This window comes from Sus scrofa, chromosome 13 (assembly GCF_054392235.1).
Source record: "Sus scrofa isolate SSC_HxYL_T2T_F1_AM1 chromosome 13, Sscrofa_HxYL_maternal_Yorkshire_Landrace_v2.0, whole genome shotgun sequence".
Taxonomy (NCBI): domain Eukaryota; kingdom Metazoa; phylum Chordata; class Mammalia; order Artiodactyla; family Suidae; genus Sus; species Sus scrofa.
This window is the reverse complement of record NC_139395.1, coordinates 48,109,857-48,137,328: the sequence shown is the minus strand read 5'-3', so window position 1 is coordinate 48,137,328 and position 27,472 is coordinate 48,109,857. Positions and strand designations below refer to the sequence as shown.

At 36.1% G+C, this 27,472-nt stretch overlaps 1 protein-coding gene across 32 annotated transcripts in view; it reads right to left on the bottom strand.

The window, feature by feature from the left end:
• Positions 1–27,472, bottom strand: part of DOCK3 (dedicator of cytokinesis 3) — a 507,677-nt gene that overhangs the window by 365,993 nt on the left and 114,212 nt on the right. For all 32 annotated transcript variants that reach the window (XM_021068832.2, XM_021068840.2, XM_084988414.1 and 29 more), the window contains exon 4: positions 18,514–18,569. In XM_021068832.2, the coding sequence (XP_020924491.2) occupies positions 18,514–18,569 (56 nt within the window). The remainder of the gene's footprint in view (positions 1–18,513; positions 18,570–27,472) is intronic.

Here is a 27,472-nt window from a genome sequence, read left to right as displayed (position 1 = left end):
ACTATAAAACCTTAATCAAAGAAATCAAAGAAGATGTAAAAAAATGGAAAGATATTCCATGTTCCTGGATTGGAAAAATCAATATTGTGAAAATGGCCATCCTACCCAAAGCAATCTACAGATTCAATGCAATCCCTATCAAATTACCCATGACATTTTTCACAGAACTAGAACAAACAATCCAAACATTTATATGGAACCACAAAAGACCGAGAATCGCTAAAGCAATCCTGAGAAACAAAAACCAAGCAGGAGGCATCACTCTCCCAGACTTCAAGAAATACTACAAAGCCACAGTCATCAAAACAGTGTGGTACTGGTATCAAAACAGACAGACAGACCAATGGAACAGAATAGAGAATCTGGAAATTAACCCTGACACCTATGGTCAATTAATCTTTGACAAGGGAGGCAAGAACATCAAATGGGAAAAGGAAAGTCTATTCAGCAAGCATTGCTGGGAAACCTGGACAGCAACATGCAAAGCAATGAAACTAGAACACACCCTCACACCATGCACAAAAATAAACTCCAAATGGCTGAAAGACTTAAATATACGACAGGACACCATCAAACTCCTAGAAGAAAACATAGGCAAAACACTCTCTGACATCAACATCATGAATATTTTCTCAGGTCAGTCTCCCAAAGCAATAGAAATTAGAGCAAAAATAAACCCATGGGACCTCATCAAACTGAAAAGCTTTTGCACAGCAAAGGAAACCCAAAAGAAAACAAAAAGACAACTTACAGAATGGGAGAAAATAGTTTCAAATGATGCAACTGACAAGGGCTTAATCTCTAGAATATACAAGCAACTTATACAACTCAACAGCAAAAAAACCAATCAATCAATGGAAAAATGGGCAAAAGACCTGAATAGACATTTCTCCAAGGAAGATATACAGATGGCCAACAAACACATGAAAAAATGCTCAACATCGCTGATTATAAGAGAAATGCAAATCAAAACTACCATGAGATACCACCTCACACCAGTCAGAATGGCCATCATTAATAAATCCACAAATAACAAGTGCTGGAGGGGCTGTGGAGAAAAGGGAACCCTCCTGCACTGTTGGTGGGAATGTCAACTGGTACAGCCACTATGGAGAACAGTTTGGAGATACCTCAGAAATCTATCCATAGAACTTCCATATGACCCTGCAATCCCACTCTTGGGCATCTATCCGGACAAAGCTCTACTTAAAAGAGACACATGCACCCGCATGTTCATTGCAGCACTATTCACAATAGCCAGGACATGGAAACAATCCAAATGTCCATCGACAGAGGATTGGATTCGGAAGATGTGGTATATATACACGATGGAATACTACTCAGCCATAAAAAAGGATGACATCATGCCATTTGCAGCAACATGGATGGAACTAGAGAATCTCATACTGAGTGAAATGAGCCAGAAAGACAAAGACAAATACCATATGACATCACTTATAACTGGAATCTAATATCCAGCACAAATGAACATCTCCTCAGAAAAGAAAATCAATCATGGACTTGGAGAAGAGACTTGTGGTTGCCTGATGGGAGGGGGAGGGAGTGGGAGGGATCGGGAGCTTGGGCTTATCAGTCACAACGTAGAATAGATTTACAAGGAGATCCCGCTGAATAGCATTGAGAACTATGTCTAGATACTCATGTTGCAACAGAAGAAATGGTGGGGGAAAAACTGTAATTGTAATGTATACATGTAAGGATAACCTGACCCCCTTGCTGTACAGTGGGAAAATAAAATTAAAAAAAAAAAAAAAAAAAAAGAAATAAAATAAAATAAGGTCCAAAAACCAAAAAAAAAAAAAAAAAAAAAAAAATAGGTTGATTCTTATTGTTGCTTCAACCCTCAAAATGATAAATAAAAATAAATTGATAAGAAAAAATAAAATAAAATAAAATTTCTCTTTTTCAAATAAAAAAAAAAAAAGAAATAAAAACAAAAATAAACCAATGGAACCTAATCAAACTTACAAGCTTTTGCATATCAAAGGAAACCATAAAAAAAAGAAACAAAAAAACCTATGGAATACAAAAAAATACTTTCAAACAATGCAATCAACAAGGGCTTAATCTCTGAAATATATAAACAACTTACACAACTCAATAGCAAAAAAACCAAAACAACAATGTAATTGAAAAATGGGCTGAAGACCTGAATAAACATTTTTCCAAAGAAGATATACAGATGGTCAACAGGTATATGAAAAAATGCTCAATATCACTAACTATTAGAGAAATCCAAGTCAAAACTAAAATGAGGTACCACCTCACACCAGTCAGAATGGCCATTATCAGAAAAAAATAAAATAAAATAAAATAAAAAATAAAAAAAAAGGAGTTCCCGTCGTGGCACAGTGGTTAACGAATCTGACTAGGAACCATGAGGTTGCGGGTTAGGTCCCTGCCCTTGCTCAGTGGGTTAACGATCCGGCGTTGCCGTGAGCTGTGGTGTGGGTTGCAGACACGGCTCGGATCCCGCGTTGCTGTGGCTCTGGCGTAGGCCGATGGCTACAGCTCCGATTCGACCCCTAGCCTGGGAATCTCCATATGCCGCGGAAGCAGCCCAATAAATAGCAAAAAGACAGAAAAAAAAAAAAAAAAAAAGAATGGCCGTCATTACTAAGTTCACAAATAACAAATTCTGAAGATGGTGTGGAAAAAAGGGTACCCACCTATGCTGTTGGTAGGAATGTAAATTGGTACAACCATTATGGAAAACAGTATGGCAATACCTCAGAAAACTAAATATAGACCTACCATATGATCCAGCAATTCCACTCCTGGGCATATATCCAGACAAAACTTCCATTTAAAAAGATACTTGCACCCCTATGTTTACTGCAGCACTATTTACAATAACCAAGACATGGAAACGACCTAAATGTCCATCAACAGATGAATAGATTAAGATGTGGTATATATACACAATGGAATACTACCTAGCCATAAAAAGAACAAAATATTGCCATTTGCAACAATATAGATGGAACTAGAGACTCTCATAGTGAGTTAAGTAAGTCAGAAAGAGAAAGACAAATAGCATGTGATATCATATATAGCTGGAATCTAAATATATGGCACAAATGAACCTATCTACAGAAAAAAAACAAATTCATGTACATGGAGAACAGACTTGTGTTTGCCAAGGGGGATGGGAAGAGGGGTAGTGGGGCGGACTGGGAGTTTGGGGTTAGTAGATGTCAACTATTGCATTTGGAATTGCTAAGAAATGAGATTCTCCTGTATAGCACAGGGAACTATCTAGTCACTTGTAATGGAACATGAAGGAGGATAATCTGAGAAAAAGAATGTATATATAGGGAGTTCCTGTCATGGCACAGCGGAAACTCTGACCAGTATCCATGAGGATATAGGTTTGATCCCTGGTCTCGCTCAGTGGGTTGGGGACCTGGCATTGCCATGAGCTGTGATGTAGGTCGCAGACATGGCTCAGATCCCACATTGCTGTGGCTGTGGCATAAGCTGGCAGCTATAGCTCTGATTTGACCCCTAGCCTGGTAACTTCCATATGCCCTAAAAAGAAAAACAGAATGTGTGTGTGTGTGTGTGTGTGTGTGTGTGTGTGTGTGTGTGTGTGTGTGTATGTGTGTGTGTGTGTGTGTATACACATATATGTATGTATATATATGCTTGGGTCTCTTTTTTGTACAATAGAAACTGACAGTACATTATAAATAAACTACAATAAAAATATTTTTTAAACAAGAAAACATAAAGACAAACCATACAGAATTAAAGAATACAATGAATGAGATGAAAAATACGCTAGAAAGAATCAACAGAAGACTAAATGAGGCAGAAGAACAGATCAATGAGCTGGAAAACAGAGGAGTGGAAGTCACACCTGATCAGCAGGAGAAAAATAAGAATTAAAAGACAGAACAGTTTAAGAGACCTTTGGGACAACATCAAGTATGCTAATATTCGTATTATAGTGGTAACGGATGAGGAAGAGAGAGAGAGGCCTGAGAAAATATTTGAAGACAGAATAACTAAAAACTTCCTTATCCTGGGGAAGAAAAGAGTCACCCGACTCCAAGAAGAGCAGAGAATCTCATAGAAGACTAACCCAAAGAGGAATACACCAAAATACATTATAATCAAAATGATAAAAAATTAAATATAAAGAGAATATTAACCTACAGAATGGCAGAAAATCTTTGCAAATGAAGCAACTGACAAGGAATTAATCTCCAAAATATACAAACATCTCAAACAGCTCAATATCAAAAAAACCCAATCAAAAAAATGGTAAAAAGATCTCAATAGATATTTCTTCAAAGCAGAGAGATGGCTAAAGACCACATGAAAAGATGTTCAACACCACTAATTATTAGAGAAATGCAAATGAAAAACTATAATGAGGTTTTACCTTGCATCACTCAGAATGGCCATCATCAAAAAAGTCTACAAATAATAAATGCTACAGAAGGTATGAAGAAAAAGGAACTCACCTACACTCTTGGTGGAAATGTAAATTAATACAACCACGATGGTGAATAGTATGGAGCTTCCTTAAAAAACTAAACACAGAATTCCATATTATCCAGTAATCACACTCCTGCATTTATCTGGAGAAAATCCTAATCTGAAAAGATACGTGCACCCCAATGTTCACTGTAGCACTATCTACCACAGCCAAGACATGGAAGCAACCTAAATGTCCATCAACAGAGGAATCGGTATTTTAAAATGTTTACACACACACACACACACACATATAGAATGGAGTATTACTCAACCATAAGAAAGACTAAAATAATGCCATCTGCAGAAAGCTGGATGGACCTAGAGATTATCATATTAAGTGAAGTAAGTCAGAGAGTGAAAGACAAGTATCATATGAATCACTGTCAGGTTCCCAGGAGGATGTAAACAGACCCCCCTCATGCCCCCAATGTGGCTGTTCACTTTGGAGACCTGCTGTGGACATGGGTATAGCCCAGTACAAGATCTACACCCTTTCCTGGAACGTGGAGGCTCAAGTTGGATGGCAAGAAACAATGGCCTGCAAAAAAACAACTGCCTGCATAGATTAACCACCTACAAGGATTAACTGCCCTCTGTCATGGGACTTGATGCCCTATCCCTCCCTTGACCTTCTCCTTCTCCTCCTTCATTGTTGCTGCCACAGATTCCCACCACAGATCCTTTATAAGCCTCACACCTCCTCACAGTTGGGGCTGGCACCATCCTGAGCTCAGTCCATCCCTCTCTGATGACTTAATAAATCTCTCTTGCTTTCCAACTTGGTCTTGTGAACTTCCTCAGCAAAACTAACAATCACTTTTATGTGGAATCTAATAAAAAATGATACAAAAGAACTTAGTTACAAAAGAGAAACCTACCAACAGACTTAGAAAACAAACCTATGTCTACCAAAGGGAAAATATAGGGTAGAGAAATAAATTAGCAGGATGGGACTGACATATACACAATACTATGTATAAAACAGATAAGTAACAAGGACATACTGTGTAACACAGGGAAATCTACTCAATATTCTATAATGACTTAAAGATTCAAAAGAATCTGAAAAAGAATGTACATATATGTACATGTACAATTAAATCACCATACTGTACACCTACCATGAACAGGTTATTGCAAATCAACCATACTCTAATAGAAAATAAAAATGATTAAATGATACAAACTCACTTATTTACAAAACAGAAATAGACTCACAGACACAAAAAAACCTATGTTACTAAAGGGGACAGTGGCAAGGGGAGATAAATTAGGAGTTCGGGAATAACATATACACGTTACCAAATATAAAACAGGTTAAACAAGAAGGTCCTACTGTATACCACAGGGAATTATACTATCTTGTGATAAGCTATAATGGAAACAAATCATATATAAATAAACTGAATCACTTTGCTGTACAAGTGAAAACTAACAACACTGTTAAAGAACCATACTTCAATAAAAATAAAATATTGATCCCCTTAAAAAAATAAGATAATGACATATGGAAACAGAAACAATTTTACTTCTTCCCTTCCTATTTGAATGCTTTTTATTTTTTCTTTTTTGATTCCTCTGTCTTGGAATTCCAGTACTATGTTAAACAGAACTGGTGAGAGTAGCATTCCCTTGTATTATTCCCGACCACTGATTATGAGGGTTAACTATGAGCTTGAGGGTTAAATATGGTCTTTATTAAGGTTAAGTATATTCCCTTTATACCTAATTTTTTTCTTTTTAGAGCTGCAACTGTGGCATATGGAAGTTCCCAGGCTAGGGGTCGGATCAGAGCTGCAGCTACCAACCTACACCAGAGCCACAGTCACAGCCACAGCAATGCCAGATCTGATCCACATCTGTGACCTACACCGCAGCTTGCAGCAATGCCAGCTCCTTAACCCACTGAGCAAGGCCAAGGATCAAACCCACATCCTCATGGATACCTAACTAGGTTCTTAACCCACTGAGCCACAATGGAAACTCTTCTTTATACCTAATTTATTGAGAGTATTTAAATATGAAGGCATGTTGAGTTTTGCAAATGTTTTTCTGCTATTGAGATAATCATGATTTTATCATTCATTCTCTTAATATGATGTATGACATTTATTGATTTGTGTATGTTAAACCATCCTTTCATGCCAGGAATAAGTTCCACTCGATCACAGCCGATTTTTTTAATGTGCTGTTGAATTTGGTTTGCCAGGATTTGTTTAGGGATCTGCAACTGTGCTCATCGGAGATACTGGCCTATAGATCTTTTCATGTAGTGTTCTTGTGCAGCTTTGTTATTAGGATAAGGCTGGCCTTGTAAAATGAGTCTGGAAGTATTTCCTCCTCTACAACCTTTTAGAAGAGTTTGAGGGTTGGTTGTTTGTTGCTTTTTTTTTTTTTTTTTTTTGCCTTTTCTAAGGCTGTTCCCGTGGCATATGGAGGTTCCCAGGCTAGGGGTCTAACCAGAGCTGTAGCCACTGGCGTACGCCAGAGCCACAGCAACAAAGGATCCAAGCCACATCTGCGACCTACACCACAGCTCACAGCAATACCGGATCCTTAACCCACGAAGCAAGGCCAGGGATTGAACCCACAACTTCATGGTTCCTAGTTAGATTCGTTAACCAGATTCACGACAGGAACTCCGGTATTGATTCTTTAAATGTTTGGTAAAAGTCTCCAGAAAGGTCATCAGGTCCTGGGCTTTTCTTTACTGGGCATTTTTAGTAATTGATTCAATCTCCTTACCCATTATTTCTCTGTTCAGATTTCTATTTCTTCATGATACATTCTTGTATGTTTCTAGGAACATACGCTTTTCTGGGTTCTCCAGTTTGTTGGTGGCTATTCTTATGACCCTTTGGAATTTTCGTGGTATCAGCCATAACGTCTTTTCTTTAATTTCTGCTTTTATTCAAGTCTTTCCTCTTTTTTTCTTAGGCTAGCTAAAGATTTGTCAATTTTGTTGAACTTTTCAAAAACGAATGCTTAGTTTTGTTAATCATTTATATTGTTTTTCCAGCCTATTTCATATTTCTACTTTGTTATTTCCTTCCTTCTGATAACTCTAGGTTTAATTTCTCTTCTTTTTCTAATTTCTTAAGGGGTAAAATTAAGTTTTGAAGATTTTTTTCTTAAAGCTATCATAGAACTTTTTCTGCATCCCTTAAGTTTGTGTATGTTTCCATTTTCATTTATCTCAAGATATTGCTTATATTTTTTTCCTTTGACATTGGTTAATTTTTACATATCTGTGAATTCTCTAATTTTCCTCTTACTGATTTCTAGTTTCATATCATCAAGGTTGGAAAAGATATTGGATATGTTCTTGAGTTTTTTAAGACTTATTCTGTGGCCTAACATAAGAACTATCCTGGAGAATGTCCTTTGTGTGCTTCAAAAGAATGCATATCATGCTGTTGAATGGATAATTCTATATTTTTATGTTAGGTCTATTTGGTCTAAGGTCTAGATAAAGTCCAGTGTTTCCTTATTGCATTTCTGCTGTATGATCTATCATTTGTTAAAAGTGTGGTATTGAAGACATCTAATATTATTGTACTGCTATCAATTTCTCCCTTGAGTTCTGTTAATATTTGCTATCTTTATGTACTCTGACGTTGGGTGACATATATTTACATTGTTTTTCTCTTGATGAGTTGACCTCTTTATCATTATATAATCACCTTGTTTGTCCTTACAGTTTTTGACTAAATCTATTTTGTCTGATATAGGAACTGCTACCATAGCTGTCTTTTGGTTTCCATTTGCCTAGAATATTTTTGCTATCTATGTTTATTCTTAAAAGTATAGTGAGTCCCTTAAAGGCAGCATAAAGGGGATCTTGTTTTTTATCCATCAGCCACCTTATGTCCTTTGAATTGAGAATTTACTCCATATACATTTAAAGTAATTATTAATAGGTGATGACTAATAAAGTATCTTATTAATCCTTTTCTGGCTCTTTTGTAGTTCTGTTGTTACTTTCTTATTCTCTTGTTGCCTTCCTTTGTGATCTGATGAATTTCTCTAGTGGTATGCTTTCTTTTCTCTTTATCTTCTGTGTTTCTATTAGTCTACACTGTTATTCCCCTCTACTACATTTTATGCTTTTGATGTCAAAATTTACATTTTTTTTATTTGGTCTTTTGGTCTTTTCTAGAGCGGCCCCCACAGCATATGGAGGTGAACCAGGCTAGGGGTCTAATTGGAGCTGTAGCCGCCAGCCTACACTGCAGCCACAGCAACATGGGATCTGAGCTGAGTCTGCAACCTACACCACAGCTCACAGCAATGCCGGACCCTTAACCCACTGAGTGAGGCCAGGGATCGAACCTGCAACCTCATGGTTCCTAGTAGGATTCGTTAACCACTGTGCCACAACGGGAACTCCCAAAATTTACATCTTTTTGAGGGGGGCACTCCTGAGGCACGTGGACGTTCCCAGGCCAGGAATCAAACCCGTGCCACAGCAGCGATCCAAGCCACTGCAGTGACGACACTGGATCTTTAACCTGCTGCATCACAGGAGAACTTCACAATTTACATTTTTATATTGTGCATCCATTAACAAATTGTTGTCACAATCATTATTTTATTTATTTATTTATTTTTGTCTTTTCTAGGGCTGCACCCTCGGCATATGGAGGTTCCCAGGCTAGGGGTCTAATTGGAGCTGTAGTCGCCGGCCTACACCACAACCACAGCAACGCCAGATCCGAGCCATGTCTGCAACCTATACCACAGCTCACGGCAACGCCAGATCCTTAACCCACTGAGTGAGGCCAGGGATCAAACCTGCAACCTCATGGTTCCTAGTCGGATTTGTTAACCACTGAGCCATGATGGGAACTCCACAATCATTATTTTTTAATACTTTTTTCTTTTTATATTTACACTAGAGTTAAGTGTTTGACACACCATTACAATATTAGGGTATTCTGAACTTGATCATATACTTACCTTTACCAGTGTTTTATACTTTTATATGTCTTCATGCTCTTAATTAGCATCATTTCATTTTAGCTTGAAGAAAATCCTTTAGCATTCTTTGTAAGGCAGGTCTAGTAGATCTGCTGTTATGAACCACTTCAACTTTTGTTTTTCTGGGAAACTCTTTTATCTCTCCCTCCTATCTGAAAGACAACTTTGCCAAGTACTCCTGGTTGATAGTTTCTTCTTTCAGTACTATGAATGTATTGCCCCTTTCTGGGGGCTTATTAGGTTTCTGCTGTGAAATCACTGGAGTTTCCCTTGTGGAATTTCCCTTGTGACTATCTTACCACTTTGGAAATTCTCTTGTTTTCAATTTTGACAAATTTGATGTACTGTGTCTTGGAGAAGTCTTTTCTAAACTGAACCTATTTAGGGACCTTTGTGCTTCACATACCTGTATGTCCATATTTTCCTCAAATTTGGAAGTTTTCAGCCACTTCTATAAATTAGTTTTCTACCCCTTTCTCTCTCACTTGTCTCCTTTTGTAACTATCATAAGGCATTTATTAGTTCTCTTGACGTTAGCCCATAAATCTCATGGGCTTTCTTTATTCCTTTTCATTTGTTTATTTTCTCTTCAAACTGTATATTTTCAAAGGACCTTTGAGTTCACAGATTCCTCCTTCTGTTTGATTAAGTCTACTGTCTTTTCAACTGCAGAATTTGGGGTTTTTTTCCTATGATGTCTATCTCTTTGTTGAACTTCTTATGTTTTTATATATCTTCTCCTGATTTTACTATTTATCCATGTTCTCTTGTAGCCACTAAGATTCCTTAAAACAATTGTTTAATTCCTTTCCAGGCAAATCATAGATCTCAATTTCTTAGAGGATCGTTAATGGAAAATTAACATGTTCCTTGGTGGTGGTCATGAGTTTCCTTGATTTCTCTTATCCTTTGAAGTCTTGCATTGCTGTCTTTTATTCTAAGAAGCAGTCACGTCTTCCAGACTTTACTGACTGGCTTCAGGAGAGAAACTACTAACGATGCCAGGTACAAATCCCAAGTCTCTCTCAGACCTCCACATCTCCTGTTCCTTTTTAAAGGGGAATTCTCAAGATTGTATGCCTTCTCTCAATCTCATTAAGCCAGGCCAGGTGCTGACTGATAATTTCTCATTAATTTTTCCTAGGGCAGTGTCCTACAATGCCCTAATTCTTCAGCTTATCCTGATTCTACAGAGCCTGCCTTGCATTCTGTGCACAACTGTGAGCCATTTGCAATAGCTCACATCTCACCCTCCATGAGAGTGTGCATAGTAATCCAGCTACAGGGAGGGTGGGTGAGGTGTGCAGAACATTTGGGATATCTGTGTGATACTTGGGAGAGTCTGATGAAGATACTCCCAGTGGCTCATAAGCAGCTCCTTGATGGAGTCCACAAAGTGATTAGTTGGATCCATGGACCTCTGCTGGTATCAGAGCCCTGACTGCTGTAACCCCAGTTCTCCTCCCTGATTCCAGCCTCTCTCTACCACTCAACTATGCTGACAGTATTCTGGGTAAAGCGAGAAGTGAGTGAGCCTCTGGGGCAGCATCCCACATGGCTAGGGAAGCCAGATGCTCAGATGCAAAGCTCTTACTTTCCCCCAAAGAAGAAACTGCAGGCCAAAGAGGTCTCTCTTGGTGCTGAGCTATGCAGTCTTTGCAGAGGGATAATATAGGTAAAGTGAAACTGTTCTTCTTACCCCCTTCAATCTATCTATTCTCATTTTTTTGTTTGTTTTAACAATGTGCTTCTTTACTGGACACCCAGACTTCCACAATGGTAATATTGTCTATGGGAGGTTGTCAAAATCGACAATTCTGTGAGGAAATGATGGTAGAAAACTCCTGTTTCACTGTCCCACTTGTCACTCTCCAGGCCCATACACTTTTACAAGCAACTTTTATCAAATCCTTAAAGAAAGATTAATCTCTACATTAATATTTTCAAAGTCTAGAAATAAAATAAGTTACTTGCTTCTTTCAAAAAGCTAGAATAGTCTTTGTATCAAAGGATATTATAAGAAAAGAAAATCACAAATTTCATGTGTATATAATCAAGAATATTAATGAAAATAATAGAAAAAATGCAACAGCATGCTAAAAATAACATATTATGACCATGAAGGGTATATGCTAAGATAGAGCATTTTTAGAGTAGGATTACTGATACCTAACATCCCTGAGTTACCTCTACGAATCAATGTTATTTTCCTACTTTCCTAAAAATATGTATTTTAAATGAATGCTTATTTAATTAAATGCCTTTTGCATCTATTATATCTCCTTAATCTATTAAATCTACTGGATGCACACAACCCTACCTCTGCCACTCTCCTAATAATGTAAATTACAAGAGGAACAACATAAAGCTTGAAAATAGTGTAAAACTTCAGAAGTGGCATCCTGAAGAGACCATGCATTAAGTCTTGCTATCCAGATTCACAGAGCTACCTCAGCTACTCCTTTCTGAAAACTAGTATCTTAGCTTTTCCTTTCACTCTGGAAGGATCTTTCCAATAAAAAGAAAAAAAATGTGTTTTTATTTCTAGGTCATCTAGTCTTTACTATTTAGTATAAACATGAATCAAGATTATACTCTCTGTTTCATCATCAGAAACCTACTAGTTAGTATAGTATAAAATCATTAAAGACTCTAATTTACTCATTTACCCATCATGTTTATTAAGTGTCTACTCTCTGTCAGGTACTAGGCTAAAGATAAGGACACAGATACTAACTGGAGTATAATGGGGCACAAAGCAAGAGGTGATGTACATCCCTTGATAGATTTTCAACCAACTATAAAATCATTTAACCTTGTTAGCACTTTGCCTATATATCCATACGTATGTAATGGGAAATTATCATATGCTTCACAGAAATCAAGACACAATATATCCATTGTGCTGGCTGACTTGGTCATGGTGAACACATGACGATTCTTATCAAGCAACACATTCTTTCCTAAATGTTAAAAAATCATCTGTTCAAGTTGAAGTACTTTTCAAACATTAAACTAATACTTCTGAATTATTTTTAATAATTTAAAATAATTCAGGGAGTTCCCGTCGTGGCGCAGTGGTTAACGAATCCGACTAGGAACCATGAGGTTGCGGGTTCGGTCCCTGCCCTTGCTCAGTGGGTTAACGATCTGGTGTTGCCGTGAGCTGTGGTGTAGGTTGCAGACGTGGCTCGGATCCCGCGTTGCTGTGGCTCTGGCGTAGGCCGGTGGCTACAGCTCCGATTCAACCCCTAGCCTGGGAACCTCCATATGCCGCGGGAGCGGCCCAAGAAATAGCAACAATAACAACAACAACAACCAAAAAGACAAAAGACAAAAAAAAAAAGAAAAATAAATAAATAAAAAAAAATAAAATAAAAAAAAATAATTCAAAACATTATTAACAAAATAGATACTTATGTAGGGAACTAACTTGTTATCTTCATCTGAGTAGAAAGAATTTGAATTTTAACCCAGGTTTAAAACAGTCTTAGAGTACTTCCCACTGTGGTGCAATGGGTTAAGAACTCTACTGCAGTGGCTTAGGTCATTGCAGAAGTGCAGGTTCAATCCCTGGCCCAGCGCAGTGGATTAAAGGATCCAGCATTGCTGCAGCTGTGGCTCAGATTCAATCCCTGACCCAGGAACTTCCATATGCTGTGGGCGTGGCCATAAAATTTAAAAAGAAAAAGGTCCAGAGAGCATGTGTATATGTATATATATACTTATCTCTACCTTAAGAAAACACTCACAAATTACGGCTTTCCCATCATCAAGTTAGTTTTGCCTGTTTTATTCTTATTTGTGAAAATAAGTTTTGTTACATAACTATATTTGTTTCAAAATATCAAAAATATTAAGCAAAAATAAACAATATATCTGACGTACTATGTATCTATTTTTAATAAACACTATTATATATCCAATTCTTGTATAGTTTTGCTGTGAAAAAATAAAGAAATGAGTTCAAGAAGTTGTTAGCTGATGAAAATTATCTAGTAAACTTGAAAACTCAGAAGAAATTACTCTAAGAGGGGATTTCTAAGAAATCAGTATATTCATGTTCATCTCTAACAAAGACAAAAATTATTTCAGAAAACAAACAAAGTTAAGAATATAAGTACCAGGGAAAAGAAGTGTTATACATTAACTAATATTTAAATTGGTGCTGCTCTCCTGTGTTCTTTATAGCACACATATGCCCTGATACACATCCTCTCACACATATTTACCCCCATTTGAAATAAAGGCTTGTTAAACCTAAGAGTAAAGAGACATCATTCAGAAAATAATATAAACATGAATAATTCCTTCAACAGAACATAAGAGGAGTACCTGTAATACCTAGCACCTCCCTCCTAAAATTTATTCTGTTATAATTTGACCCTAAATTTATAAGATTCTTTTCTGAAGTAAAAGGTATGTTTTTCAAGTGAACAGAAATTTGGCTAGTGAACAGTGAAAGTGACTCCTGAAACTAGAGAAATTAGTTATTCTTAATTTAAATCATCCCCTTAATTTTCCACAATTTAAAAATAAAAAATACTTATAAGTCTTTCATAATATAATGCTGTTACATAAACATGCCAAAGATACCTCCTATACCTTGGCCTCTATATTGTTTACTTTTTCACAGCAAGCAAGCACCATTTGCTCAGAACTCTAACTAGTGCCAAATTTTCACACATTCAATTGCTTTTAACATAACCCAAATAAGTTTTCTAGCCATGAAGAGCCTGCCTCTTTTACATACTTAATGACACTAAATTTGATGTCTGCAAGCTATAGTTAAGGCAAACCCTAGGAGTTATAAAAAGACTACAAGCTACTGCTGTCCTGTGGTGCTCTATGAACCAGAGACTTCCATCTTGCAACTGAGTGACATGTTCTAGAAACATGAATCCCCTCTCTGGTACCCCTCTCCTCAAAGAGTTCAAGTACCCTCTTCCCCTTCTGGTTGTGGTCCTACACTGATGTCTCTGGAAGGTCTCCAGCTGTGAAGGACTTTCCTTTGCAATTTGTCAGACCTCTGCCTAAACAAAGTTCATTGTGTACTACCATCATCTCACAGTCATGTCTTTTTTCTTTATCAGCCCTGAAATTCTCTAATTTTACTACAAATGTATTAACTTTTTCAGTCAAACTTGAAAAAAGTAGCAATAATACTTGAATCATTTTCAGAATGAGAAAACCCAGATGTCAAGAAGAACTTCACGAAAATTTTAAAAGTTCCCATAAAAATATTTCCACAGATAGATTATTCAAGGAATTTAAAATAGGGAAAAAAAAAAAACCATGAACTTCAGAACAAAGGGCACAAGTTTTTTTCAAGAAGCAGATGATATACCCTATGAAGCTCTGAGAGCACAGAATCATGCTCCTAATAAGTGTGACATGAAGAAGGCACATGACAGAAACACAATACATGTTTTCTGACCAAGAAGCCTTAAACTCCTGGCTAAAATTTGCTAAGGTAGAGCCCCAAGTCCTAGTCCTGCTGATCTAACTAAACACTGGGAAGATATCCATGAGATATTTGACCATTTTAATCCACAACACCACCTATCCAAAATGCTTAAGCTGAATGTAATCATGAGGAAGCAGGTAAATACAATCTGAAAGTCATTTCGCAAAATGACTGGCCTAGGTACTTCAACAAAGTCAATGCCATGAAAAGAAAAGAGAAAACTAAGGCTGGAGAATTGTTCTAAATTAAAAGAGATTATGATGTGACAATGATGAATTAAGTATTTAATTACTGATTGGATCCTGAATCACATCCCACCTCACCCCTGCCCCCCAAAAAGCCAATCAAACAAAAACTGCTTATAGCAGTTCTTTATAAGAACACTTATGGGACAGTATGTTAGGACATTTGAATGTGGACTATATTTTTTATAGTACTATAAACATTACATTTCCTGAGTGTAATAATTATATTGCGATTATGTTAGAGAATGTGTTTTTCTTAAAATACATATACTAAAATATTTATCAGTGAAGTATTAGGATGCCTAAAACTACTGCCATATATAAAAGCAGGCTGGGGAGAAAACACAAGCACAACACTGCAAAATGTTGGTAATTAGTGAATCTAGGGAAAGAAATATGGGTTTTATTTACATTATTCTTGTAACGTGTCTGTAAATTTTAAATATTTCAAAATAAAAAATAGATTAGAAGAGTCAGATGATTTTTTAAAGGATTACATGGAATTATTTCAAAATCAAGTATGTTGTCATCTGCCATTAAGTTATGGTTATGAGGGTCATAACCTGAGTCTTACACTGTATTCTACCTCCTCTCTCATTCTCCCTCAAAAAAAATCTTCACATCAGGCTTTCATTCCTACCACTCTACCCAAATTGCTCTTAATAAGATCTTCATCTTACTGAACTTCATCGGCACCAGACATATTTGATTAGTCCATCCTCTAAATATTTTCTTTGCTTGGTCTCCAAGACACTTTCGTTTCATTTCTCCACCTACCCCGCTGGCCATGTATTTTCAAATTCTTTTGACTGTTTCACATCTTCCTCCTATCTTTAAACACTAAATTTTCCCAGTATTCTCTCTTCATCTCACTTCTTCACTTACAATAACTCTTTTACTGTTCTAATCCAGCCTTATAGCTTCAAATACCATTTAAATGCTGATGTCTTCCAAATTTATGTCTCTAGCTTCAAATTCTCCCCAGAACTCCATATTCATATAAATGCCTACTTGAAATTTCCACTTGAATATCTAAGAGTTATTTCAAATTAATATATCTAAAATTGAACTCTTTTATTTCATCTCCCCCCCCCAATATATCCCTTCCCAAACTTCTACATCTCAGTGAATGGTAATTACATCCTTAAAGTTATCAAGACTCAAAACCCTGGAAGTATTTTCAGTTCTTCTTTTGTCCATCTGCTATCATCAAATACTGTCAGCTCTAGCTTCAAAGTACATACTTTACCATTTCTTACCACCCCAGTAAACAGTGAGTCCATGCTATCACGATGTCTTCCATGGACCACTGTAATCTTCTATCATGTATCCCTGCTTCTGCCCTTGCTCACTGATAGTTCTAATATAAACAAAAGCCCAAAATAATCCTTTTAAAATTAAATAAGAACATGTCCCTTCTCTTTCCAAAGGTATTTCCTGGATTCCTGGCTCATCCAAAAAAACTAAGATCCCTGACATGGTCTAAAAGGACTGACAAGTATTCATCCCCTTGCTGTAGCTTCTGCCCAATTTCAACTCCCATTAGCCCCATTTCTCACCAAAGTGTTATAATCAGGGGTATTATTTCTGTATTTTGAGGTTAGCCACTGACATTTAGAAAAAATATATTCTACTAGTGTTCTTTGAAATAGATACTTTCCTGATCTTGGTCTAAATCCTACTTCCTTTTCCTTTCCCCACACAACTTCCCTCCAGTCTTCATGCTTTTGGCAGTTCTTACTTATAAACTTGAAGTGGAAGATTATTTGTTGCAAAGGTTCACTAATACTAGATTTTTACTTTTTTTCCTCTATATCCTTGTGTCTTTTGACGTTTTATAAAAGGAGAAGGGTTAATAGTAAGAAATATGCTAGCCATGCATTCATAACAGAATCTTCTCAGTTATACCCTTACAATGCTAACAAACTGTTCCTTGGAAAGCATAACAGTCATTTAACTAATAACTTTCATCTCCAAACCTATCCTTCTAAACACTGATTTTGAGGCTAGGCCATGAAGTTTGTTTCACAAACAAGCTCCTTTGTTAGCTGGAGACATAAGAAAGATATTGGGGAAAGGAAGAAAGTGTAAGTGTTTCTAGCTGTTCCTGCAAACAATTCCCCACCAGAGAAAACTGGATTTAGTCTCCACCTACTTTTGGCATTTCCAGAAACAGCCTCACTGCCCTTCTTCATACATACCTATAGCAGCCATATGATATCCCCTCCTCAGATGTCTGACCTCCAATGTCTCAAGTTCCATCTTCCAAGTTTCTGGGTTCTGGTACTTTTTCAGCCTACTTATTCACCTTTGGTATTCCCAGCATGCTTTACTACAGTGATTACCTCAGCTTATATCAGTACTTTCTTTTTTCTTTCACTCTTTAAATATATGTCTAAAATTTCCTGTATTAAATTCTACTTTGTAAAGTGACTCAGAAGTTTCTCTTTTCCTGACTAAACCCTAACTTAATATTAGGATATTCTGATGCTAACTCAACCTCTGGTCAAAAACAATATTTCTAGTACCAAAGGCTATCATAGTTTACCCTAGATTTTATATTTTAAAATGATGAATTTTTAAAAATAAAATCACAGTCTTATAATAACACATGTTAATTTTAAAAATAAGACATGATAGTAAAGAATTTTTTAAAAATCACCATAATCAGAATTGCAAAAACAAATTTTAACGTCTTTAGACATTACATCTTCTCTCTCTTCTATTCAGAGATTGCTTTTGTTTTGCAAATTTGTGATCAAATTATACATCCATTTTGTACACTGTCTTTTTATCCTTAAGGTATGCCTTTACCGTTTTCTCAACTTCTACTTCCAAAAAGAAAAGATTTTAAAAGTCTCCCTCAGTTTGACATACAGAAACACAATGACAGATTTATCACTAACTCCTATCCTATTAGGGACTATTCTCAAAATAGCATATCATTTTAAAAAAACATGCTACATGCATAATTGCTTTTATAAAAGTCATAACAACTCAAATTATCATTCCAATACACAAGAAAAGAGATTAAAGCTGTCAATATTTTTTAAGATAAAATTATGTCCTCAGAATTATATATGATAAAGTACATTTTTGCAGGAAAACATGCCAATAACATTTATACTATGAAGAGATTAAAGCTGTCAGTATTTTTTAAGATAAAATTATGTCCTCAGAATTATATATGATAAAGTACATTTTTGCAGGAAAACATGTCAATAACATTTATACTATGAACCAGAGAGAAAAAAAGCCTTCCTCTGCAACCGATAAAAATTGTAAATAAATTTAATAAATCCAACTACTCACCCTCTATTACTGACAATTGCTTTTTTCAAATGAATGTAATTTGCAGGAAAGATCCCCTATACAAGAGAAAAGATTTCCCATTAGAAAAAGTAATTTGTGATTAACATTTCATGAAGACTAAAACAGCAGTCGGATTTCATCATGCAAATACTCTATCAACACTACAGATCTCTTAATGTAGTAATCACTTTACACATTAATTAATTAAGAATGCAAAGTTTCACAAACTATATGTGACAGGAATTTCATTCTCACTTGTAATTAGTCTATTCTCATGGAATAAAATAACTATGATGTTAAGCAACCACCAAAAAAAATTTTTTTAAGTTTTTGAAATATTCCATCAAATCATTCTTAGGATACAGACTGATGTACAGAGCTTGGCATGTATCTACAAAACCAGTATCACTGCCTAGCCAACAATTTATAGATTATCCAGCTCTTGAGCTAGAGAAAACATTCTCAGGCTCCGGGTAACATTTGTATTCACTACAAGCAGGTTAATTTGGGAGCCTCTATAAATATTTCTTCTTTTACCCTTTCTAGTTTCCCACTTGATATCTGCCATAATTTGATTTCAATTCCCAAGGGATAAAAATATATTTTCTGTTTTACAAAACAAGTTTTACAGAGTTTCCATCATAGCTCAGGGGAAACAAATCTGCAAATCTGACTAGTACCTATGAGGATGCAGGTTCAGTCCCTAGCCTTGCTCAGTGGTTAAGGATCTGGCATTGCCATGAGCTGTGGTATAGGTCACAGATGAGGCTCAGATCTGGCATTGTTGTGGCTGTGGTGCAGGCTGGTAGCTACAGCTCCAATTCGAACCCTGGTCTGGGAACCTCCATATGCCGCAGGTGTGGCCCTAAGGAGACAAATAATAATAATAATAAAAAAAAACCAGGTTGTACAATCAATGTTTCACTCCTTTTCCTGATGTATAAAACCCCCTTCAAATAAAACACAAATGGCCTATTTTTTAATACTCTTTGGCCCATACCACTATCAATAATAAACTCAATCTACACCACACAGGTCCATCAGCAGCTGGACTACAATAATGCATTTTATAGTTTTCAGTGTACAGCTCTTTCACCTCCTTGATTAAATTTATTCCTAAGTATTTGATTGTTTTTGACACTATCATGAATGAGATTGTTTATTTCTTTTTCAGAGATTTCATTGTTAGTGCACAGAAACACAAATTACTTGTGTTAATTTTATATCCTGAAATTTTACTGAATTTACTGACTAATTTTAAGTTTTTTGGTGGAATCTTTAGGATTTTCTACATGTAATATCCTATCATATCATCTGCAAACAAGTGACATTTTACTTTTTCTTTACTGATACTAATGCCTTTTACTTCCTTTTCTTACCTAACTGTTCTGGCTAGGGCTTCCTATACTATGTTAAACAGGAGTGGTGAGAATGGACACCCTTGTCTTGTTCCTCATCTTAGAGGAGAAATTTTCAACCTTTCGCCATTGAGTATGACGTTAGCTGTGGGCTTATCATATATGGCCCTTATTAGGTTGAGTTATATTCCTTCTAAACCCAACTTGTTGAGAGTTTTATTCATATAAGGATGCTATATTTTTTAAGTTTTTTTCATATATTGGCATAATCATATGACTTATCTTTCATTACAGTGATGTGGTGTATCACACTCATTGATTTGTAAATGATGGACCATCCTTGTATCCTTAGATAAATCCCATTTAATTATGGTGTATACCCCTTTTAATGTGCTATTATATTGGGAATGCTAATATTTTGTTGAGACTTTTTACACCTATATTCATCATGGATATTGGCCTGTAGTTTCCTTTTCCTACAGTATCCTTTATCTGGCTTTGGTATCAGAATAATGCTGGCCTCATGAAATAAATCTGATAGTGTTCTCTCCCCTTCAATTTTTAGAATAGTGTGAGAATGCCTGGTGTTAATTTTTCTTCAAAGTTTAGTAGAATGCATCAGTGAAATCATCTGGCCCTGGGTTTTTCTTAGTTGGGAGGTTTTTAATTACTAATTCAATCATCTTACTCATTACTGGACTATTCAGATTTTCTGTTTCTTCCTGATTCATTGTTGGCAGGTTGCATGTTTCTAAGAATTTATCCATTTCTTCTAGTTTGTCCAGTCTGTTAGCACATAATTGTCATAGTAGTCTCATAATCCTTTGTATTTCTGTGATTTTTTTCTATCTTTCTTTTTTTTTTTTTCTTTTTTCTTTTTAGGGCCACACCTATGGCATATGGAGATTCCCAGGCTAGGGGTCCAATCAGAGCTACAGCTGGCAGCCTATGCCACAGCCAAAGCAATGCAAGATCCGAGCCAAGTCTGAAACCTACACCATGGCTCATGGCAACGCCAGATCCTTAACCCAATGAGCAAGGCCAGGGATCTAACACACAACCTCATGGTTCCTAGTTGGATTCGTTTCTGCTGCACCACAATGGGAACTCCTCTGTGATATCATTTTTATCGCACCCTCTTTCGATTCTCATTTGAGTCTTTTCCTTAGTCAGTTGTGTTTATCTTTGAAAAATGCCAGCTCTTATTCACTGATCTTTTCTATTTGGAAAGGGGTCTCTTTTTCATTTATTTCAATTATGACCCTTGTTACTTCCTCACCTCTGCTAAATTCAGACATAGACTCTTTTTTCCACTTCCTTGTTTATTTAACATCTGTCTTTATTCTTATTGTACACAGTTATCACTATGAACTTCCCCCTCTTGAAACTGCTTTTGTAGCCATCCCATAGTTTTAGTGTACTGGGTTTCTGTTTTCACTTGTGTCAAGATATTTTTTATCTCTTCTTTGGCCCACTGGTGGTTTTGAATGTGTTCTTTAATTTGCACATATTTGTGAATTTTCCAGTTTTCCTGATATCATTGATTCTAGTTTGATACCATTGTAGTCAGAAAAGATGCATGGTATTATTTCAATCTTCTTAAATTAGCTCAACCTTATTATATGAACTATGCTGAAGAATGTGTCATTTACAATTGAGAAGAATGTGTACTCTGCTGCTAACAGATGGAATGTTCTGTATATGTCTTTTGGTACATCCGGTCTAAAATGTAGTTCAAGTCATATGTTTCCTTATTAATTTTCTATCTGGATGATCTATCCATTGCTTAAAATGGGGTACTGAAGGCCCCTACTATTATTGTACTGTTATCAACTTCTCCTTTCAAATCTATTAGTATTTGCCTAATACAGTTAGGGGCTCCATTTTGGCTGTACATACATTTATGATTGGTGTATCTTCTTGATGAGGTGGCCCCTTTATCATTATATAATGACCATCTTTGTCTCTTTGGCTTAAAGAGTTAATTTTTGGCTTTAAGTCTACCTGTCTGATAGAAATACAGCTACTTGGGCTCTATATTAGTTTCCTCTCACATGAAATACCTTTTTCCATACCTTAATTTTCAACCTACATGTACACTTAGGCTAAGTAAGTTTCTTGTAGGAAACATGTAATTAGGTCTTTTTTCTTTTTTTTTTTTTAAGAACATCCAGTCACTCTAGGCTTTTTGACTGGAGAATTCAATCCATTTACATTTAGAGTATTTTTTTCTTTTTTATTGAAATATAGCTGATTTCCAATGTTGTGTTAATTTGTTACACAGCAAAGTGATTCAGTTGTACATATATATATATACTCTTTCTATGTAGAATAACTATTGATAGGTAAAGACTTACTAATGCCACCTTATTGTTTTCTGTTTTATAGTTCCTTTGTTCCTTTCTTCCTCTCTTGCTGCCTTCCTTTATGAATTGATGATTTTCCATAGTTGTATGCTTTAATTTCCATAACTTTATCTTTTGTAAATCTATTGCAGGCTTTTCCTTTGTGTTGCCATAGTGCTTACATAAAATATCTTATAGACAAGTCTATTTTATGAAGATAACAACTTAACTTTGATCACATATAAAAACTCTACCCTTTTACTCCTTCTTTTTTTATGGTTACAATTCACCTATATTTATTGTGTATTTTTTAATTACTATAGCTATAGTTATTTTTTAATACTCTTGTCTTTGAATACTAGAGTTAACACACCATCCTATTACAGCATTAGTCTGAATTTGACTATATACTTAGCTTTATCAGTATTTTATATTTCCATCTTTTCATGTTACTAATTATCATCCTTTCATTTCAGCTTTAAGAAGAGCTTTCTGCACTGCCTGTAAGGCAGCTTTCGTTTAACTAGGAAAGTTTATACCGCTCCTTCATTTCTTAGGAACAGCTTTACTGGGTAAAATATTCTTAGTTGCCAGTTTTTTTTCTTCTAGCACTTCTATCATCCCACTCTCCTTTGCCCTGAAAAGATTTCTGCTAAGAAACCCACTGATAGCCTAACTGAGGATTCCCTTATAAGTTACAAACTTTTTTCTCTTTTTGGTTTTGAGATATCTGTATTTGACTTCAACAGTTTTGTTATAATGTGTCTTGGAGAGGATTTCTTTATGTTGACTCAGTCTGGTAACCAATGACATTCATGAACTTGGATGTCCAAATCTCTCCCTACATTTGAAAAGTTCTCAGCCATTATTTCTCTAAATAAACTTTCTTACTCCTTCTCCTTCTCTTCTCCTTCTGGAAGCATGACAATTAGCTAATTTATCCTTTTGATTGTTTCCATAGATCATGAAGTCTTTCTTTGCTCTTTTGTATCCTTTGTCCTTTGTTCTCCTATAACTGGATAATTTCAATGTTGCTATCTTCAATCTCAGGAATTCCTTTGCTTTATCAAGTCTGCTGTTTATGCTTCTACTGCACTTTTCATTTCATTCATCAAATTCTTCATCTCCATAATTTACGTTTGATTCTTCTCTATGATTTCTAGCTCTGTTAAATTTCTCATTTTTAAAAATGTATTGTCTTCCTGATTTCACCAAATTGTCTTCCTGTGTTTTCTTATAGTTCACTGAATTTCCTTAAAACAGCTATTTTGAATTCTCACTGGGTAAATCACAGATCTCCATGTCTTTGGATTCAGTTACTGGAAACTGTTAAGATCCTTTGATGTAATCAAATTTCCTTAATTTTTCATGTTTCTTGGGAATTTTCTGTTGCCATCTTGACATATGAGGTAGCAGTCACCTCCCTCAGTCTTTACTAACTGCATTACCCTCTACCAGTCCTCATACTGAAGCTGCAGATTTCTCAGGCCTTCTACAGATACACCTGCCCAATGCCTCTTGCTCTCCTTTGTGGCAAAATTCTTCACCCGATATGTTTTCTATTGATTCTGCAATGCAGTAGGCTCTGTGCTTTTCCAATTATGGTGCTGTAACTTACATTTAAGGTTTCTCTGCACTACATATTTGGGCCTGCTTTCCGTGCGTGCTCACTAGCAGTCTTCCAAAGCTCACTCTTGCTGCCACCTCAAAGAGTCTGCAAAGTGAGCTAGCCACAACAGAAGGGCGTATGTGGGTGAGACATATAGAGCACTTAGGGGTGTCCATGGGCCAGGTAGAGGAACCCATGAAAAAAAGCTTTATCAGTAGTTAATGGCTGGGCTTCTTTACGGAGTCTGCCACACAGTTAGTTAAGATCCATGTCCTTTAATGTCCTCTAAGAATCCTATTTGCCACTTTCCCAACTCTTCCTACCTCCTAGTGATGGAGCTCCCTATTTAGTACTCTAGATAGGGTGAGAGAGAAAAGAGCTTCTTTGGCAGCATCTACAGAGCTGAGGGAGCCAGAAGCTCACTTACACACCCTCTCTTTCTCCAACACAAGCAATCACAGGCCTAGAAAGATTTCCCTTGGCCTTAATCTATGCCACCTTGTGGGAGGGTTGACACAGATAAAGTCAAACTCTTCCTCATATATACTCAATCTGTCCATACTCTTATTTTTTCACTCCAACAGAGTGCTGGATCTTCCCATCTAGAAACATGGTCTTCTACAAAGGCTCTCTTGTCCATGGATGATTGTCTAAGTCAATATTCTCCAGAGGTCCCCAGACTTAGTCCAGAGGGGAGGGAGCTGATTGACATCTCACTTCAGGGTCCACAAATGGGACTGAGATCTGTCTGCCTATTACTCGATTCACAAGTGGGTAAGACTTCTCCTGGGTACCTTGGCAGACGACACTGCCATATCTACCAAATAATTACTTCTGTTTGTGGGTGCATGGAAAAAATTTGTTGTTGTGGGTGAGGACACTAGGGACATCTTTGCTACCACGATGCTGACACCAGTATTGTATTTTATACACTTATGCATAATAAAAGGTAACCTATACCAACAGGAAATCTAACTTGGAAAAATATTGCACTTAAAATAGGATGAAACACACAACCACATGTAACCAAACTTAAATGATGACAACTGGTCATCTATAAGGGAATAATTAATAAGTTTAAAACACTCAGAATTAGCATATACTTTTAAGAAGATGGAAAAGATATATTTTTACTATTCCTCCTGCTAATAAGTGCAATGTAAAACTCTACAGATATGGACTAATCATACACAAAATGTACATGTATATACATATATGTCATATATAACATGCACTCATATGTCATATATAAACTGGACATAAAAATATTGTTTAAATTGGAAGAGAGAGAAGAAAGAATATTAACTGGGGTTGAAATGCAAGAAACACTACAGTAGTGAATTTCCTAGATTTTCTTTTGTCTTAGGTATCCACCGCTTGAAGCTAAAAAAGCTAGAAATCGGGCAACACAAAAAGGCACAACTTTAAAAAGACCCCCCCAAAAGTCTGCTCTCTCTAATTTAAGGACCCAAAGGATCCACCTATCAAAACAAATTGACTTTTCAATAACAACTACCATATTGTTCACAACCACCACCAAAAACAAACAAATAAAAACAAAAACAAAAAAACAAACAAAAAGCAATGGACTGATCCCACCCATGCAAAAAAGGTCAATTGGAAAGATTAGACTTTCACCTTCATCAGGCTGTAATGAGGCACCCAAACCTTGCACTGGTGTAGTATCAAAGAAAACCAAGTAGGGAACCAAGACTTTTTATGCCAGTGGTCAAAAACAAGTCCCAAAAATTCAGTTTTAGCAGAGACTACTTGGGGCACATGAACTTCCACCCCTAACGTGCATTAATCAGACACACTCCATCACTCTGATGTGGTGGTATCAGAGGAGGCCTAGGAGAGAGTTAAGACTCTCACCATCACTCAGCAATAACAAGACCACCACCCTCCACTTAGTGTCATTGGGGACCACATAACAAGCACTAAGGAGACACTACAATGCCTTCCAGCCAGTGAATAATCAGTGGAGGAATTCCACACATGGGAAACCAGGAAGTCTTCCCTCTTTGGTTTCAACAGAGGCTAAGTGGGAAACATGGGCTTCAAACCTCCTTGGCAATAATGAGGTAAAACCTTTCTTTCCCCTGCAGAAGTACTATCACAAAAATCCAGCTAAAATTGAAGGTTTAAATAAAATGCAGAGCCTCATAATATAATACCCAAAGGTCTAGGTTTCAACTGGAAATCATTCAAGAACAAGGAAGATCAAAGGGCATCAAAGGGACATGAATAATTCAAGCCACTGACTCCATCATGAAGTCTGCCTATGAGCCAATGGATATGCCTCACCTACAGATCTTTGCAACTGGCCCAAGAGTATCCCCAGTGCTCTGCACATCTTCCACACACACTCCAACTGTGGCCAGGTCTCTGTATGCACCACCAAGGGCAGAGACAAGTGCAAGCCTGATAGATGGCTTTTAAGCACATGCAGAAAGCCACTCGACTCTGCAAAACTAGGAGAAAGCACATAAACTTAAGTATGCGGCATCACCCTAGGTGAAGCAAACAAGAAGCTGTGACCAGCCTAATAGAAATCATATCTTTTCTAACAATAACATGAAACCAGAAAAAAAATAATAGGAAGAAAACTGGAATATAAACAAATATGTGAAAACGAAATCACACCATGCTGAACAACCAATCTGTCAAAGGAGAAATCAAAAGAGAAACCAAAAAATATCTTGAAATAAGTAAAAAAACAGAAATACAACATACCAAAATTGACAGAATGCAGAAAAAGGATTTCTAAGATGACAGTTTACAGTAATAAATGCCTACATTAAGAGGAAAATAAAAACCTCAAAAAACAACCTAACTTTGTAACTAAAAAACAGAAGAAATTAAGCCTAAAATTAATAAAAATAAGGATACAATATGAGAATAAATGATAATAAACACTAAAAAAGGAAACAATGAAAGAAATGAAAACATAGTTTCTGAAAAATAAATGGAATTTTAAAACCTTTAGCTAGACTAATAAAAAAGAGTCAAGTAAATGAAAAAAAAAATGAAAGAGGAGACACTACAACTGATAAAATAGAAAGGATCTTAAGAGACTACTCTGAACAATCCTACACCCACAAATTTAATGACCTAGAAGAAAAGGATAAATTCCTAGAAACATATAACCTACCAAGATTGAATCGTGAAGACAGAGAAAATGCTGAATGAATCAATTACAAATAAGGACACTAAATCAGTATTTTAAAACCTCTCAACAAAAAGTTTAGTACTAGATTGTTTCACTTTTGAGTTTTACAAAGATTTAAACAAGAATTGATAGCAGTCCTTCTAAGAATCTGCCAAAAAAAAAAAAAAAACACTGAATAAAAGGGAACAATCCCAACTCATTTTGCAAAACCAATATTGCCTTGATACCAAAGTCAGACAAGGATATCACAAAACAGAAAATGTCAATATTCTGATAAACACAGATGCAAAAAATTCTCAACAAAATATAAGAAAATCAATTTCAACAGCATATTAAAATAATCAGACACTGTTATTTAAATAGTGGGATTTACCAGCCAAATGTAAGGACAGTTCCACATACACAAATCAATAAGTGTGATACATGATATTAACCAAATAAAGGAAAAATCATATGACCATTCAATAAATGAAGA